We start from the raw sequence: 19,525 nt of genomic DNA, 5'->3' as shown, positions 1-19,525 counted from the left end.
TAAAGCCCACTAACAACTGCTAACTTTGCTTATGCAGCTTGCTTGAACCACTAGAAGTAATTTACAGATTTTGAAGGGTCCATGGATCACTGGATGTCAGGAAATGACCTAAACAGGTCACTCCACTTCAAAACCAATAACCACAATACTGTCAACTCCAGAGCCTCATATGAGCATCTCAAATGTGAAAAGCACACACATGGAATCCCATTTTTGAAAGCTTATTAGCTAAAGTTATCCTAATTCAGGACGGAAAACTACAAGCAAAAACCCCAAAACTGCTAAGAGGTGTTTTAAAACATAGTAGAGCTACTGTATTTCCTTTATTTTGAAAAGGATTTTTCAAGAAACACACATGCAACATTTCATCTGCTCCTTACATCAGTAATGGCGCATGGTATTGAAGGACATCTCACTTTTCATTGTTAAATCAAACTGCTGAAGGGAACACCTCTGCTTAACTGGGCTGTTTAACACGTGTGCTGTATTTCTGTGCTGACCAGTGTGACTCCTGCTCTTTGGGTGACCAATGAGAGTCACTCCCACCCCACCTGGCTCTGTCTCTTACCGTCCTTGTCAATGGCAAAGGGCACATCTGGAGTCACGATCTCGTAGCTGCAGATCTGGCTGAACTGGGGGGAGCAATCTGCATCCACGGCTTCCACCTTGAGGATGTTGTCGTACCTCTTGCCCTCGATGACCGTGGCCTTGTAGGACTTCTCCTTGAACACTGGGGCATACTCGTTCACGTCGTTCACCTGGATATGGACTGTGGCCCTGCAATGACACAGAAAGGGCTCCCAGAGGCTGCAAACTCTGCTCCTGCCAGCACTGGGATACAGCAGCTCCCTCTTTGCCACCAAAGCCATGTCAATCTTTCAACCTGACAGCTCTGAATCTGCACTGTTCCAGTGCAATGCATTCAAAATGGCCTCTGTCCAACTAACCTCAATCCAGTCTTCCCATACCATAAACACACCACTGAAATGAAGGTAAGTGCCATTTATACTACCAGAGACTATCTGTTCCAAGAATTACACAGTCAGGTCAAACCAAGGAACAGAAAAGGAAAACCTGTTTTGAAGGTCTGTTTCCTGTGTACTTTAAACAAGTGAAAAACCATTCACATTTGCCTTCTTTTCTTCCAGTGCACTTACTTCCACGAATGTGGAGGTCTGGGGTTTGATTAACAGGAATATTTGTACCTGGTTTTGAATGACTGCCACTTTTCTCCTGTTCAAAGAAATGCTTTTAGGGTATTACAAATTCTGCCATAGCAGCTCCCTCTTTTCCACATGTAGCCATCCCTCAGCATTCCAGCTCTCAGGAAGAAGCCACCAATGACTAATAAACCCAACAATCCCAACTACCCTAACCGAGAAACCAGTGGGTGTTTCTCCAGTGTGTTGCCATGTAATTCAGTGTAGTTCCAGGTTTTGTTTACTATTGCTGGTTATTTGCAAATAAAACTCAAACCCTTGTATTGCAACCAACAAATTCCTGCCATTTTACAGAAATCCAACATAACAGAGCTGTGACAAAACACACTTTTGCCTTTGTTAAAACAGTATAATCCTAGATTTTTTTCTGCTGTCAGAGTATTTGATACAAACACCAATTTTTATTTTATGTGAACAAGAATGACAGTTAAGACTGGTCTTAGAACTCAGTCTGATTTGCTTTAATTAGCTAATAAAGTACTCAGCTGTGTAAAGCAGTGAAAACTGGCTTATTTCTTGGATGTAGAAATGAGAAATCAGACAATTTAAACAGAAGAGTCCCAGAAGTGGCAGATACACTTTAACACTTCATACAGCTAGATAATCCTAAACAGACTGGATCGAATGCCATCCTTTTGTGCCTGTCACTGATTGCTGATATACACAGACCAGGAAAATAATGCAGTTTCTGACAATGGAGAAAGGAGAAAAAGATGAATCATGGAAGGTAAACTAATGAAGAATTAAATTACTACAGTCCTTCCATAAAAGCAGAAGTTTTCTAATGCTTATGCTAAGAAGAAAAATCTTTATTGCTATCCTTCTCTTTGAAAACTTCCTTCAAAAGTCAAATTGAGTATCAAATAGAATTTAAGGACACAACTTTTTTCCACAAGTGCAATCCTTAAGGCAGTAACATTCTGCTGCCTACTTGAAGCATTCAGTTATAGAGTAGCAAGGTCTTGTTTGTCAGCAAGCCGACCTCTGCTACTCTATTCCTCATCTCACTTAAGTCCCTCTCTTCGCTTCACACAACTGCTCATCTCCCACATGCTCTGCAGATGTTTACACCAGAGTGTCAAACAATTACTCTCAAGTGGGTTTTCGAGAGACTATTTTATATTGTGGTTTTTCCTTAGATAAAGATTAGCTAAAGACTGCTTTGTTCCCATTCCTTAATGTAGGCAAGATGAGCCCCATGCTATTGATCTTGGATTCTTTGGTGAGGCCGTCTGGAAATGACAGAAACATGTATGCTTTGGCATTTTGTTAAGCTTAATACAGACTGACTTCTTGAACCAGTTTTTTGAATTCCGAAACAACGTCCAGGCTTGGTATCCCATGCAAACTCCACCAACTCAGGACAGATTTTAAGTGTATCAACAGTTTTCCTGCTTCTATCCCCACCTGGCTCTCTAATGTAAATTCAGAGACATCAAGGGATAAAGCAGTACCACCTAAAACACAAATGAAGGGATGTCCAAGCAGCTCATGTCCATTTGACTGCTCTTTTTATTACCATTATTACCCTGCTTGAGCAGGGAGGCTGGACCAAATGACCCAGTGTGGTCCCTTCCAACCTGACCCTCTGCGTGGTTACATGAAAAGCCTTCCAGTATTAACACTTGGTTCACATTTCCTCTCAACACACAGACCGGGAGTCACCACAAGCAGGAGACCCCTCGGAGCCAAACTTCCCCTCGGCCCACCCCAGACTGACTTACTTGTGGGATTTTTTTGCATTTGCTCCATCTGGTCCCTTCCCACAGTCATAGGCCTGGATGGTGAATGTGTAGTCCTTCTGCAGCTCACAGTCAAGCTTTTCCTTAGAGCGTATTATCCCCTCACCAGTGGATTTATCCACTACAACTGCTTCAAAGGGAACATTTTGCCCGTGGATTTTAAATCCACAAATCTCACCTACAGAGTTAAAGTAAAGACAGGTTAGAACTGGTCATCATCATGATACATTTTTTAAATAAATGACCAAATATTTTGCAGCCAAGGGTTTGTGAGGGTCTGTGGACAAAGCAAGAGCACTGTGCTTTAAAATGGGTGAATTCTGGGAACTTTAGTAAAAAGAAGCAAACGTCTGCCTTCCAAGCAACTTGTTTACTTTGCATCCATTCATGCAGGAGTACAAAAGAGAAAAAGAGAAATGTAGACAGGCATTTCACAGGAGTACTTGAGACAGCTCTAGGGCAAGAGTAGATCTTATGTGAGCATACAGCCAAGGCCACTGGTAATGTCTTCTATGCCAAGCTACTGGCAATAGCTGGGCAGCTGGTTTACTTTGACCAGAGCAAGAAGTTAAAATGCACAGTTACAAGTCAAGAGATGAAAAAGCTTCAAGTACAAGTTCAGCACCACAATTACAGAAATTCTGTCAACAGATCAAAGGACAAAGTCTTCCTGTGCAATGTACCTGGCTAAAATCAGGGAATCAAAATAAACTACTGAATGAGAAAGGTAGAAATACCAACTTCTCAGGCATCCATTTCATCCATTAGCTATCTACTAACATGGGCCAAACGTTAGTCAAGGAAGCTCTCAGGGAATGATTTAGAAGGCTCTCCTTCTATTCAAACTCTTTACCCTACAAACTTGGAAGAGAAATCCCCAGCACATCATTTTTAAACACTTCTAAGCCTAAGGCTGCACTACAAGACTCTGGCTGGCACAGGTGAGCAAGCCCAGCACACAAGAAAAGCCACTCAATAAACTGTTTGATCATCTACACTGTGTTTTTACCTCTGTAACTTGTTATATTTTGATGGGGACTTTCTTACAGCCGCTGTTTTGCTATTATAGTTGCAGTGGTTTCTTAGTACCAACAACACACTCTAATGAAAACATGTCTAGAGGTATCCAAAAAAAGGAGGTTGATTTATATTTTAAACCACTGAAGTCAGTCCTGAAGGGTGTGTACGGCAGGGAAGGTGGTGCAATGCTTTAGCACCTAAACATTACTTCACAAAGCATATGGAAAACCTCAGCTGTCCCCAAAAAGTGATCTACAAGTGAAAATACCAGAAAATGCTAATTTTCCTCAAACAACTTCTTCGGTGTCCACACAACATACAATAACCCCAAATGGTTCAAATGGATGTCTGATTTACAGATATTTCTAACCAAGGGTTTGGTTACATAACAGTTTTTATCAATATATTTTAAAATAGAAAAAAACTGGGAGAATAAATGGGACAAAAGAGCATGACAGGATCTTCTGTTTCAGTGCTGATTCCCCATTTCATAACCAAAGTTAGTAGGTTAATACTCATAAAAGGGATAGAAAGAACCCTTTATCACCTTCTTTGGTGACTGTCACCTCAAAACTCTCTAAAGGGAAAAAAGACAAACCCAAGTCAGTAACAGGAAAGGCTGAATGGGAGCAAATAAGGAAAAGGCAAAGATGCACACATTACACAGAAAAGCTTTTGAAAAATTGTATTTTAAAATTCCAGTGGTGATTTGCTGTAACTGTTGCAATTTTAGAGTTTTAGTTATGTTAAATATGATTTAATCTTTTAACTCCACATTTTCATTTGCAGAATTTTGAAATATTTGATATGTTCATAACAAGAGATATTTTCAAAATTGCACGTTGATGAATAACCATTCATAAAGTAGAATTTATCTGATTTATATTATTTTATTTAAAGATTTGCCATAGTTCGTGATTTAAAAATATATGCATTAAATTGTGATTCTGATGAACACAAGAGTTTTAATTTAAGGAATGGGGAGGGGAGCTATATATTTTCCTAGCAGTATATTGCTTTTCCGGGTTAAAGAAGTAACCATTTTGTTCTGCTGAAACACTGCAATGCTGGACAGAAGAGACCCAGGTACTCTGATATATTCCTCTCTTAGCACTGAGGAGCAGCTGCCCTGCCCCCTCCAGCCACCCCACGAAAGGAGAAGCTTCCACAGTGTCCTGGATTTTCCACACTGATGAGGAGACCTCGGATATAACAGAGTTTTACAGGGGTATGACACGACTGTGAGAGACACCTGGAACGGTTTCAGAGTTTTAATGAAAAGACAAACCCCGCTCTTCCCTTCCCTGGAAATCATGAACTGCTAAACCTCCCAACTACCAACTTTTACATATCATCCAATGTGTCCATTATTTTTTTTCCTGATAATCATCATGTTTAGCCTGAATTCCTGTACAACAAAGTGGACCTGTACCTTTAAAATCGCTTCTGGCAGATCTCCTGTTAATTCTCATACTTTTCCAACAACTTGCAGTAACACATTCAAGTTTCCATTCCAGAGTGGCCTCAGAAAGAGATGAGGCACTACAGTTACAGAGAAATATTTTTCTTAAAAAGGCAAAATTACAGTTTAATACTGAAGTGGAAATACAAGTAAGGAAAGTTACCTTATCATGATTTCTAGCCTTTCATTTTAAAAAGAGACAGTTTCTGAAATAGTTCTCAAGTCCTCCCTGAAACTCACTTCAGATAATCCCTGGATTTATAATCAGCTCTTTATTTTAACACACCAAGTATGCTGCCTCTTGTGGCACCCACATGATTTATATTTCAGTCTATTCTTACACAGGGTATAAATATAATCCTAGATTTTAATGTGTTTTGGCAATAGGATCATTGAAGAAAATTTTACGCTGTTTAAATTCATGGCTGACACCACTCATTAGCCAGAAGTGACATTCCAACTGCAACCTTTCAAATATTCCACATCTTAACTCCTGTACACCCACCTCCCTGTTCCCTACAGTATATAAAATGCATGCACAGTAAAGGGGAAATCCCTGCTTGAGAGCTTTAGCCATCAGACTGATTTTAGGCACAAACAATAAACATACAATAAAAAAATGTAACTGTCCTTTATTTCATTTTTATTTTTTTCAGCAAAAACACTTAGGATCAAATTCCAACACGATTCTATTTGTAATGTAGAAAAGATTCACTGAGGAACAAGAATGGTCATTGTCTTCTCAAGCAGATCTGTAACAGTCATGGTGCAGAACACTGATTCCATCCTGCCCCTATGTGCCAGGCAGTTTGACAAAGCAAGCTGGCATGACTATATTCACACAGTTTTCCAAAGTGTGTCATTTTAGATTTAAAACCATACAAATAACCCAAGAAATAAACATCTATATAACCCTACTTATTTTTGCACACCTAAATTTTAGGATCCTACCCATAGCACGAAGTGAGCAAAGCAGTAATATGTTACTTTTATTTGCCCCACAGTTCATGTACTACAAAGCATCTAAATGAACTAGTTTCGAGATGTTTCGACACGCTCAAAATTGAAATAAAGCAAAAAAGCTCTACTTAAAATATTTTTAACCTGCAGAAAGCTCAGAAGTTTCACAGCTCAGCTAGAGGGCACAATTAATTAAAATATCCAGCCTTTTGAAGCATGAATAAATTTGATTTATAAGTAGGAATATACCAGTAAGGGCTGAAGCAGCCATTTAATCCTGAGCAGTGCTTTGTTTTGCTGTGAAAACACATCCCTGCCCCAGTGGGTTTCTCACACTGAACCCTCCAGAGATGGTGCTGGACACCAGCACTGTCTGTGCCAGGATGTGAGCACAGCACCCAGCAAAGCTGGTAACAGAGTCAGCACTCGCTCACCCCGGGGCTCCTCAAGGACAGATTCGAGTATTGTTCCATTTAATGGCACACAAACACTTCCAGAGACCCCCACGGCACAGTCCTTCAAAATTTATGCAATTCAAACCCAACAGTCTCGCACCAAGAATTTCTCTACAATGTTCATGTGCTACACTTAAACATTAATTTCTTTAAATCCACTGGTCTGCTGCTGCTGTTTCAGAAATGTCCATTTTTGAAAGCCAAAATATATTCTGTTTATACAAATATATTCTGTTTATACAATTCCCAGTATATAAAAATGGTCATTTAATGAAAGCAGGTTTATACAATTTACATCAACCCAATGGGAAAAGTCTCATTTAAGAAATGCTTTAACATTGGATTTTCCTCTGCAAACGTAACAATATATTTGAAGATACTCTGACAGTACTTTCTTGAAAACATTACTACCCAAGAGGTATAAAACTGCCATGTTCAGATTCTGTTCAATGCTGCTGAACTACCAGCACCTACATTTAAAGCACTTAAGAACTGCAAGAGGTGATTCACGTTCTCCTCATCCCTGAGAACACAAGTCAGGCTTCCCATACCTCTTTCCAATGACCAGATTTTGTGTATGCCAACACAAGCTTCTTCGTTTGGCAGTGAAAAGTTTTGTACACAGACAGCAGCTTTATTTCCAGTTAAGATAACAGAAGAGCCTCTGCCACATGTACCAATACATGACGAAGTTTGAATTTCAGAGGTGTAGCACTATCTCTGAACTTCTGAATAGCAAGTTTACCATTATCTTCAACTTCACTGGGAATTAATTACAGCCTTACAATCATGCAACAAAACTTACTTTAAGCACTACTTCAAGAAGATTGTGACCAAACTGCCATAACACTGCAGCACTCAATGCAGTTGGCTGCTGAACATTTAAAATGGTTCTTAATTTAATTTCATCACTCTCCTATCCCTTCCTCCTTGAAGCCAGGCTAAGCAATGTTGCCAAAAATGGCTCATGTCCTATCCTTTAGGTACTTCACTAGGATTCTTAACTCTCAAATTTTGCTTAACGAAGTAAGCTTCTGCAAATATCCAATTTAAGCTTGCGCTATCCACCACAAGTAATTTAAATACCTGCAGATGCCCAATGGTATTCTCCAAACACATCTTTCTAACACTGTCAAATTCAAAAAAGGACTTTCCATAACACTGCATCCAATTAATGAATACAGTATTCCTAAACAAAGGTTTTCAGAAAAAAATCTACTGCATAAGTTTATAAGAAACCTGTCAGTCCTATGCTCAAAGTGAAGAATTAGCCCACATTTTGCAAATATGTTGTGTATCATTCCCTATATTCTTTGCTACAGGAGAAAAACCCTCTTCTTCAGCCAGAGGAAGTTGTTCAGTTTTTAAAATACCCTAGATTGTTAAGCAAACTTATTACAGACGTGCAATCCTAATTCTACTAATTAGTATTTTCACTCTATTAAGACACAAAAAATGCTAAGAAAACCAAAACTCTCTTTAGTATGGTAAGAAATCATTGATTCAGAACTCCCACGCTGAATGCTGTGAAATGTGGAATCTAGAGGATTGAGGAAAAGAATAGACACTATGAAAACAAAAAATAAAACACCAGAAAATTACCATGTACACATGAAACTGAAAGAAGCAAAGTGCTTTCTGGTTTGGATACTTGGATACAGCTGCAAATCTGAAATAAAATGCTGTTCCATGCACACACATTTCCTAGGATCTAAAAGCTTTGAAATGTTATGCTACTGTTATGGAAAACACACTAACACAGAGCATTTGTCCACGAGAAAGCATTTCCACATCTTCAAACAGAAGTGCAGATGAATTCTTTACCTGCAAAACGCAGAGGTGCATCTTTGTCAAGGGCTATTAACGGGGGGTCCAAGAGCACCGTGTTGTCATTTTCTGTAACTATGCCATGATAGGTTGTTTCAATCCATGGCTTATGCTTGTTAACTGAAAGGAAAACAAAGTACAAAGTCAAAACATTTGGAACCGACAATATCTTTAAAAAACGCTTTAAAACACTAATTTCAGTATTTTCCTCTTTTATAATTCTGAATCAAGATTTTAATAAACTAAAAGACTTGAGACAAAATCCTAGCTAAGTATGTTCAGAAGAGTTGAGTGTCCCTGTAGGCTTTCCAAAAGTAACTCAGAGAATTTAAATTAGTTTCTAACTATGCTGGGATTTAAGATGCCCCTGAAGTGCAATTCAAAAACCTGTTAACAGTGATGGGGAGCTGCTGCCATCACTGCCAAGTGTGACACCAGCAAAACCTCAGTCAGCGCCAGATGAAGAAAGTCCAGCCAACACGAAACATCAGGGCTTGTTTACACTCCACGTCCCCCCCTCCCCAACATGGAAAACTTGGAATACAGCTGGTGGACTATTCAGAACATGAGGGCTTGTTCTCATGGCAGCTTTTTGTCTTGTATAGGGGGTTTCACCATCATTAAGAAAACATGTGGAAAAGAGATCAAACTTCAGTTCTTTAGTAGTTGTTTTAAGAGACTGGGAAACTCCACTACAAAATCACCTGCGAGAGTATCCTTCACCTCTGCACAGAAGAGCCTCAAACTGATCACCTGAGACTGTCTCAGGATGACTGGTCTTCCCTGGCTGCAGAGAAATGCAGTATCTTTTCTTGTCAGCCTCAAAAAGAGTTTCTTCTAGTACATCACTAAAGACGCAAGATCAAAGCACATTATCTACTAGGTTATCATCTACTCTGTGACAATCCAATAGGACAGTCCCTAGATTATTAAATATTTAGCTTTATGTTACGCTCCCCAGCTCAGGTGGTGGAGTGCTACTGCCTGAGTGGCACTCAGATTGTTAAATTTCCTTAACACTATCATTTTCCCAAATGCAATTCTGGAAGATTGCATGTATCCAGCTGCTTAGAACCAATGGAAAAACATCCTACAGGGCCCAAAAACTGCTCCTTACCAGACAAAGCCAAGTAACCTTCAGCAAACAACGCATAATAAAATACAAGAAATGCCTTGCAAGAGGTTACAACAAACACACCAAAGAGCATTCAACAGGCAGCATCATCCAGGTTTTGGTCTGCATGAGATCAAGAACTTAAAATTTAAGAAATGCATGCCTGTGCAATCACAGCAAAATATACACAACAGCTAGAACACATCACACAGCTGAGTCCTGCTATTTCACCTCTCAAGAATTATATAAGCAGATTGTCAAAACAGGCAGAGATGGAAGGCTAACCCAGACGTTTGAATCCTGCCTCTTCAACAAACTAAAATGGATTCATGTCATGTGCCATATGCTTACCCAGGGGAATTAAAAAACAGTGATAAAAGGACACTTCAAATAAACGATTAAACCTAGAGAACTCATACAGGAAACCGTAATACTCCCAGTATGCTTTCATCTGCAATCTTTTACTAGTTAGTCACAACAGTAGACAGGATGTATCATCTTCATCCATAACAATGCAGCAAGAAAGAACTCACAACGAACTGTTTTAATGCAAACTGTGTTTAATTGCTCCATGTGGTTTTACTTAATAAGGCAACACTCTCTTTACTGCCTCAATACCCACACTCTCAACATGCAGCACACCAAAGAGCCAGTTAAATGCCAAGTACATTGTTCTATTTACCCAGAGAAGTTCAGTGCTGCTGCAGCACCCTCCCAGGAACGCCGCGTTTCAGAACAAACCTGGTCATGCTCAAGGCACTACAACAGATTCCTCCCTCTGAGGGAAGGTGCCAGTAATTGCTCAAGCGTGAGGCTCCCATGGAACGCTCACCCACAACTCAAACCTAGTCTCGAGAAAACCGCCACCAATACAGCTTTGGCTTCAGGAGCACAAGGAGGTCACAAGTGCGTATTTTTCTCTAAGTACATCTGGGACAGTTATACCCCAATTGAAAGCATCAGTCCTTTCATCCGTTCATCTTAGTCCTTGCAAGGATGTGGTATAAAATACCAGAACAGATCTCTGCCAGAAAAAACCCTCCATCTTCATTATAATGCTTCTGAATATGGATTACAAAAATACTTAGGGTTTTTTTTTTTAAGTTCTGAGAAACCTTCTCCTAATTTAGCAACCTCCTACCTCCACTACTTCTGGGTAGGGAGCTCTGTGAAACCTTCAAGTACTGTAACCACAGCATCATGAGTATGCTGAGCATCTGCAGAGTCTAGTGAACCTTCAAACAACAGGCCCAGTTGAAAGCAAAGTCATGTCCTTTTATTGTGCTGCAGACAATAAAATCATAAAGCTTACACCCCTTTGTGTTTTGGAAGGCTAAAACATCACCAGATTTCAAAACATAAAGCTTAAATCCCTTTGTGTGTACGAATACTAAACATCACTGGATTTTAAAACACCAAACTTACTGCTGAATATCCAGGAAAGGCCCGTTATCCATAGTTGTGATCTACTGACTCCACCGTAACCACACACTGGAAGGAATTCTCAAGCTAGTGTCTGAAATATGAGGTACAGTGTACGAGCAATACATCACCGCTTCCCTTCAATCAAACTGAACTGTTATCCTGATCTCAGCTGCTTAAATAGCATTAAATCTTGGACTGAGAAGAGGGACAAAAACGTGAAGGGGTAGTTTAATTGTCACAAAACTCATGCAATCCACAGAAGTTGTTCAAGCCAGAGTGGTAGTTTCAAACCAGAGCAGCAGCCTATTCCAAGCTTGACACTAACAAAGTGCCCTGAGCTGTTAATCTCTTGCCCTTTAACTGGGATAAACTACACTGGTTTCCTTGAAATACAATATTCACACTATTTGTAAGCGCCTCAGCTGGAATCTGCTGTAAATCCCAATGAGCATTTAATCTAGTCAAGTGGGGGGAGCCGTGCTGGCACGGGCAGCTCACCGACTTCTGCTTGGCTTTTAGTGGGCATGAAGGAATTCCAAGGCCAGCAAAGCACGGGCATTTCCCAGGTGGCACCCTGAACGGAGAAGCTCCTGCAGAGCCTTCCCTACTGCCCAGCCTGACGGAACATGTCCCACGAGGTGAGCACCAGCCACTTCCCAGCTCTGTTTGTCTGCAGGTAATTGCTGCTACAGGGGGAGAAACCACACGTGTGCCTCCAACACAGGGTTTGAAAATACCATCTGCTCCAGGTAAATGTGCTCAGTGTCTCCTGACCCAGAACAGACCAGCCCGACTGTTCTGCAGCAAAGGGAATGCTCCTCAGAGCAAGGATGCTTCCTTCCCAGGAGCGATGGCTGATGCTGCAGAACACAATCCAGCAGATAACCTTCTTCTGCTGCCTAAAAGAATTAATGAATGTAAATGAGCAGGTAGGCAGGGCAACCGGGTTTAGGGCTAGTGTGGAAATTTTAATCAAAAGCTATTAAGACAATCAGAATTAATTCAGTTCTCTAATTTGAAAGCAAACATTAAAATTAAATGTACTTATCAAAGTCCTTTCTGAAGACTTCTGTTATCTTCTTACAAGTGGTCAGAAGTTCATTTGACTTAAATGGGATCTGGCACCTACACGACCGAAGATTTAAACACACCTCAACCAGAAAAGACTGTATCTGGAACACTTTCTCTTCTAGATAACTGCTTCTAATATACAGTGCTGTCTAGCCATGCTGCACATTGCTAGAACTGAATCAAGATGTTTCATGTCAAAATAAATTCTTAAGAATTAACTGGTTAAACACACTAAACTCAATAACAAGTACTAGAGTTTGAAAGCTATTTTTCAATCTAATGACAGTAAACACAAAATCCTCATTCTGAAAATGTACCTTTGAACCTCATGAAAAATTCAGAGAAAAATTCACAAAAAGAGAATTATATCCTCTGTCAATATAGATGAACAGCACTCCATCTGCACAGGATGAACTAGTAGAATCCTTTACTTCTGTCCTGAAGGTCTGACAAAAACTGATTACTGTGTATCTTTTGCTTAACTGTCTTCCTCTTGATGCAAGAGATCACCAGGATGCCTTTCAGTGAGACAGTAAAAACTCCAACATACCTTACCCCAAATAGTCGTAATGTAGTACTGTTCTGAAGAAATGTCAAGCCATATCATTAAAAGAACAAGTCTCTGTAGTACCTAACCACAGAAAAATACAGTCCAGCCAATGAGTGAAGAGCTACACAATAAAATATGCCTTCTCCACCCTGAAAGTAAAGTTGAATAAGAAAGGGCATAGCATGGCCTGATTACAATGTGTGTTCTGTCCTGCCCTGCCTGTCACTCACAGCTCCTGCCTCCAGGAGAAAAGACCCAGGATTAACTTTGGATATAAACCAGTGCAAATGAAAAGATGTATTGTATGTGTTTATTTAACTGGGTCTTCTCCTACCTAGAATTTTATCAAAAGTCATCGTCATACAGCCAGGTACAAACAATGGGATAAAACTGAACACAAACTCTGTTCAAATGCTGACTTTCTTGATAGCGTGGAACTTATCCATGTATGAGGTTTCAAGACAAACTACTATTTCCATTGCTGGGAATTCAAGGCAGCAACAAAGTATGAAGGAATTAATCCAGGAGACTCACTTGGAATATCCAGGAGATGCCCCAGGACAGGGATTAAGTAAGGGCACAGACATCCACCATTAACCTCTGTGGTTCCCATCTGAAGGAAAAGCCGGTGGTTGAAATTCATCCCAAAATTTCAGATCTCTATCTTGGATTCTTCGCCACAGTTAAGGACCACTTGTAACTCCTGCTCTAGAAGCTCAACTGCCATACACTGGAGCACAAGATAATGTTTATAAACTATCAGCTGCCTACACTAGGAGCCTGCACAATTAACACTAATTCTTCAAACACCACATTCAAACCAACAGCTGTAGAGATTCAACAGGGTTTTATGAAATTATATTTTGCCTAGAGAAATATCTCCTGTTTATCACCACTTACAGAAAGTTTCCTGTTCTCCACTGAACCAGTTGCCTAAATCTGATTTTATTTGTACAAAGATACATGCAAGTTTTTCTATAAGCCTGATGAAACTAAGAGACATGCAAATGACTGATTAGAAACTATCTGCAATTTTTACTATCCACAACTGCAACAGAAGAAACATTCAGAGCACCAAAGACCTTAAACAGAGGATACACTGACCAAATTTGAATTTGGATAAAAGCCTGGCAGGGAAAACAAAGATTCCACCACATAACAGTTTAAATAGGATTAAGCCAACAAAGCCTTAATTTTTCAAGTGAAATTTAAAATGTTTTACACTAAACAGGAGACTGAAATAGAAAACATAAGCCTTTAACTACAAATATTAAATTAACGTTATCTTAAATGTTGCTAATTATAGTGCAAGGGTGGAAACCCCTTCCGTTTTAACTGTTGTCATATTTACAAACTTTGCTCCTCGAAAGGAAACAGTATTTAGAAATACAACAAACATCACCCCGGTATAGCTGGCACTTCTGGCTCTACTTGTTGACTCCATTTAAAAACAGGGAAACCCCCTGGGAGCAGTAGCTGCAACTTGTTTGCAATCAGATACAAAGCAAATGAGATGAGACCTAATACTATAAACAAAGGACAGACAGACAATTCTTCAAAGGCACTGAGGTTTCCAATAATCCCTTCTAAAGGCTCCTAAGGAGGTTTAGTCCCTACAGAAGCCAATACGAGTCAATCAGCACAAAACAAATAAATTAGAGTTGAAAACAAGATTTATTTAAGACCAAGGCTTCCACCTCACTAAACTCTCCCATGTTTCGAGGTATCGCTTCTTTGACAATAACGCTACAAGATGTGTGGCCCTTAACATCATAAATCACATTTCAGAGACTTCTCCCAAAGGAACTAAAGAGAGTAAGGCTCAGTAAAATTGTAAAAGTGCTTTTATTCAGAAAACTTTAATGACCACAGAAGTTTTTTCCTCTCTGCAGCAGAGCTTCAGAGCCACAAGCCACTCAGCTATCACATACTTGGGCTTCACAGCAGGAAATGCTGTTTTACCCAGAATACCAGAATTCTAAGTTGTGGGATGTTCACATTATGGAGAGCTGTGGCCTGACCCAGGTTTAACTTCAACCCTTCTAACTTCCATGAGAAATTGAAGCCCATGAGCCCAGCTTCTTTCCTTCTTAAAAAAATCTTTGCAATTATCTGCAACTGGTGATTTTTTGTCTGCAGAAACATTTAAGACCTCAAACCAAAGATACATTTATTAAGTCTAGAGAAGTTTCTGTTGACAGATTTTCCTGCTAACTCTGCACAGACAGCACAACCTGCAGCCTAATAACATGGGAGAAGACAACCAGCACAAGAGTATTCCAAACACAATGTAAATCATGCTTGCCCAGACCATCTCTCCTCCATTTCAGTTTCCACAGCAGTGCATTATTTTTAAATAACACACATAGAAAAAGAGATTAAAATTGTTTGCATGAACAGATGGCTGTATATAATGCTTTCCCAAGCACTATACATCGTAGAGAGGTCTCGTACTGATTAATTCTATCTCTTCTCAGTGGTTTCTTACTTTCACAGACACTTGAAGAATAAAAAAAAAAAAAAACAGGCCCCATAAATAGCCAAAATATCTCTACATAATGCTTTAGGGTAGCGTTACCTTTCCTTGCCCCTAGAAAGGGGAAAGAAACCTACCTAATCCCCAGCCCTATATTAAAAAGGCTGTTCCTGTATCAAAGAAACATCTGCAGCAAGACTGTGGTAGTAACAAAGTGGTCTGTGGTTTGGATTTAAGACATTCTCAGCACCACATAACTTCCTGAAATAATCACAGATCAGCAAAGCTTCCTCAAGAAAGTATTACTTTCGTCAATACACATCCTAAATGATAGTAAGTTGGAAGGGCCCCAAGACAACAGAGGTCTATCTCTCTGCCTGGTCAGGACCCATGGAAGCAGCAGCCGTGAGCTGCACTGCCTCCTCCTCTGGAAACTCCTGCATTCCATTCCCCATCCAGCTCTGGCCAGAAACATCCAACTGCTTCACCCACAAACACAGTCTGAATGCACTGCTAGGTACTGCTTTTCCACTGCAACAAGCTTAGCAATATTTGATCAATTACAAACTTCATCAATTACAAAACAAATTCGATTAGATTAAGAGTTTTGCACCAGCTGGACAGGAAAATGCCTCTTTAGAACCCAAAATCACTCTCTGCACCCCTTAAAATAGCTACAGGGAAAATGGTAGGTCAGCTAGCTCACACCTGCCTTTTGTGCAAGATCACATCCCCCAAATGCTATTTCCCTTTCTTTCCATTATCAAAAAAGAAACCACTTTTCACTCCCCTGTTCCAACAACAGGAATGGCAGAACTGGCAAGTGGAACTCACCACTCTGGTGCAGCCTTTCCAGTCCATTTTTGCACATTACTGAACCAAGCACAATTCCATTTTCACCACTTACAATAAATCTCAGCGACCTCCATCACAAGGACTTTAAAAGTCACAGATGAAAAAGATGAAGCTGTACTTGAAAAAAAATTGAACCGGCACAAAACGGAAAGCTTACCATAAATGCTTCCAAACAAATGCCTCTCCTAGCAACAGGGAAATGAAAATGAGTAGCCCTTGCAGCTTTCCAGGTGTTCTCCAGAGCTTAACTGTCATTAAATGCATCTCCACGTAACACTATTAACAGGCCTACCTACAGCAGCCAAAACGTTGCAAGGACTAAGGCAACTGCACACACTAAGCTGAACCAGCCCTCATTCTGTAACTCAGTTATGTGTGATGAAGTTTAACAGATCAGGACCTGCAGTCCAGCAGCTCTGTAGATCTGGCTGAGAACAGGTATTGCCTCTAACAAGCTGCAGAAAAGCTGCCTACCAGCGCTGTCCTGGGTAACACTGCCTGTATTTGCCATTTGTTTCCAAAGCATGTATCAGCTCGCTTGGAAAATGGTTTTTGATGTTAATCTTATTCCTACTTTCAAATAATGGAATTCAAAGCCACTATGCTTGTGTGCTAGTGTGGTAAATGTTACATTTAATGATTCCAAGAACACTGGTGAACAAACTGTACTTGAGGGATCTTACGCAGGTTAATGATGGTCACTGCTAAAACAGCTGGCAGAAGACTTCCTAGACTTACTACGGCAGCAGCCTCTTGATCCACATAGGGAAACTGCAGCAAGATGTGTCCATAATGAGCTGGTTTCTAGATCAAGAACTTCCCTTCAACGTATGTACAAGCCATTTTACAGCCGCACTTCTGATGTACGCTCCTATTCAACGCTCTTAAATCTCATCATACGATCAGCTGAATCTTGCAGAAACAGCATTCCCGATGCCAGGGGTAACCTTCAGGTGAGGAAGCGTCTCCGAGCCTCTCACTGAAGCCTGCCGGGGAGCAGCCCCGCAATGCGTATGATGCTGCTGCTCCTCGGGATCAATCAATAGCCACCAGGCCCGCGCTCACATCGCGAACCCGCACGGTCTGGCCCAGGCGCTGCTCCGGCTCATCCCCGCACGGAGGTTTCCCAGGCCAGCCCAGCCAGGCCCGGCTGCCCACGGGCTCTCCGAGGGGGTTTATCCTCGCTCCCGCCGCGGCTCTGCCCGGCCCAGCTCCGGCCGGGTCTGCCCGCGGGACCCTCCCGGCAACAAGTGCCGCCCCCCGCCCGCCCCGGGCCCCGTTATGTAACAGGCGGGCGGACACAGCGAGCGCCGCCGCCGCGCATCCCCCGCCGGGCCGGGCCGGGCCGGGCCGGGCTCTGCCCTGCGCGGCTGCGAAGGCTCGGGGCCGCTCGCCGCAGGTGAGTCGGGAGGACGAACCGCCATCCCCTCGTCCCCTTTGCAGATGCAACGGCCGCGGCGGGGTCACCCCGGCCCCAGCTCCATCCTCCCCCCTTTCCCTACCCGCGATGTCCACCCGCCTCCGCGCTCCCTCCCCTGCGCACGGCGCCAAGGACACCGTCCCCTCGCCCGCTCCCGGCGCAGCTCGGGAGGCGACCCGGACCTGTCGCCCTCGCCGTCCCCAAGGTGCCGCGCAGCCTCCCCCGCCCGCCCCAGCCGCGTTACCTCGAGCGGCCGCCGCCGCTCCACAGAGCAGCGCGGCGAGCAGCAGGCGGGCGGCGGGGGCCGGCATGGCAGCGCGGAGCGGGGACGACAGCGCGCAGCCCGGCTGGCGCCCCCGCTGGTCCGGGCTCCGCTGTGCGGCGGGCGGACGGCTCGGCTCGGCCCCGCGGAGGAGGAGGAAGAGGAGGAGGAGGGAGGAGAAGCGCTGCGCAGCCCCGCTCCGCTCGCCGTCCCTCCCCTCCCTCCCCCGCCCGCCCCGCCGGCGGCTCCTAAAATGGCGGCCGGGTCCGCGTCGGGCACTAGGCGGGGGAGGGAGCGAACCAACGGCGCGGGGCGGGGGGGACCGGGAGAGCCCATTGCGGACCGCCGCGGGCTGCGGCGCGCCCCGCCCCCGGCTCGCTGAGGGCACTGCGGCAGCGCCGCTCCCTCACGGGCAGCTCCCGCCCGCCGGGCCCGGGAGCGGCTCCGCCACGGCCGCTTCGGGCTTCTTGTGGCTTCTTATAGCTTCTTATGCCTTCTTACCGCTTCTTACCGCTGGCTGCACCGCGCTGCGGGCAGGAAGCTGCGGGGCCGAGCCGGGACCTCCCGGACGCATCACACAGCTGAGGGAAGCCGGTGCCCCTCCAAAGCCTCACACAGCTGATTTAAATTGGTGCCCCAAAGCATCACACAGCTGATTTAATAAATGCTGGTTAAACCCCCAAGCCGTTAGAAAGAGTTAAACCCCGTATGAAGCTATTTAAGAAATAATTAACCCTGTACAAAGCTATTTGAATGCTTTCACCCTAACATTCACACATCTTTTCAGAAAAAAAGGCAAAGCCGTTGGGTTTTACCCAACCCAAAGCTAATGCCAAAGGCAGACAAGTACAGGGATGCACTGGGAATGGGATGCACAAGCCCAGTCAGCTGCTGGGCAGGAGCAAACTGCCAACACCTCGTGCTACAAGCACCAGGTACAAACAATCACAGCATCATTTAGGCTGGAAAAGACCTTTAATATCACTAAATCCAACCATTAACCCAGCACCCCCATCTTGCTGTTTTCCCGGCTCTAGAAGCGCAATCCTGCAGGAATGCGTCCACTTCCAAGGCGAGCACACCGCGGTGCATCGCCGAGGGGCTCCAGGTGGATGCTCACAGGCCGAAGGGGTTCCCTGGTGCTCCCCAGGTGCGCAGGGCTGTGCTGAGACACGGCTTCAACCCTGCCCAAAGGGAGCAACAGAGGCACTCACAGCTCAGTCTGCAGAGGACCAAACCCTCTTAGTGTAGGCTTAGTGACTTCTATCAAGGGGAGAGATTACTTCTGTTTGGAAAAATTTCCAAGTACTATCTAAATCAAGAATTTTCATTAAGTTGCACAGAACTTACCGAATAATAGAAAAGTTCTTTGCTCAACTATCAAAAATTTCAATTAGAAAATGTTTCAACAAAGGAAAAAATTATCAATACCATGATCTGAGTTTTGACAAAATGCGACCAACTTATTTTATAATTAGATCTGACTACTCATGCTTTGTACCTATTAGCCATTTCACTCCCACTGTGAAATAAAAATAAAGTCCAAAATGTTCAGGATCCTAGAGATGTGGTATTTCCTTATTTTCTGTGCAAGTTAAATACCAAGATTGATCTGTGCTGGAAAAGCCTCCCCCTCCCTCCTGAGGCAAGCCCAGGGCTGACTACC

At 42.8% G+C, this 19,525-nt stretch overlaps 1 protein-coding gene across 4 annotated transcripts in view; it reads right to left on the bottom strand.

Moving 5' to 3' along the window:
- Window positions 1-18,059, bottom strand: part of CLSTN1 (calsyntenin 1) — a 32,557-nt gene extending 14,498 nt beyond the window's left edge. For 2 of the 4 annotated variants that reach the window (XM_048326637.1, XM_048326639.1), the window contains exons 1-5: window positions 17,842-18,059; window positions 8,684-8,806; window positions 4,530-4,559; window positions 2,945-3,140; window positions 569-777 (exon numbers count right to left, since the gene is read on the bottom strand). In XM_048326637.1, coding sequence (XP_048182594.1) covers window positions 569-777; window positions 2,945-3,140; window positions 4,530-4,559; window positions 8,684-8,806; window positions 17,842-17,908 — 625 coding nt within the window. In that variant the 5' untranslated portion in view covers window positions 17,909-18,059. The remainder of the gene's footprint in view (window positions 1-568; window positions 778-2,944; window positions 3,141-4,529; window positions 4,560-8,683; window positions 8,807-17,841) is intronic. The other 2 variants (XM_048326638.1, XM_048326641.1) reach the window with 1 other exon arrangement.
- Between the last annotated feature and the right edge of the window lie 1,466 nt (window positions 18,060-19,525).

Source organism: Corvus hawaiiensis, chromosome 22, assembly GCF_020740725.1.
Source record: "Corvus hawaiiensis isolate bCorHaw1 chromosome 22, bCorHaw1.pri.cur, whole genome shotgun sequence".
Lineage (NCBI taxonomy): Eukaryota > Metazoa > Chordata > Aves > Passeriformes > Corvidae > Corvus > Corvus hawaiiensis.
Note: the sequence above shows the minus strand (reverse complement) of the source record. Positions and strands in the feature narration are given on the sequence as shown.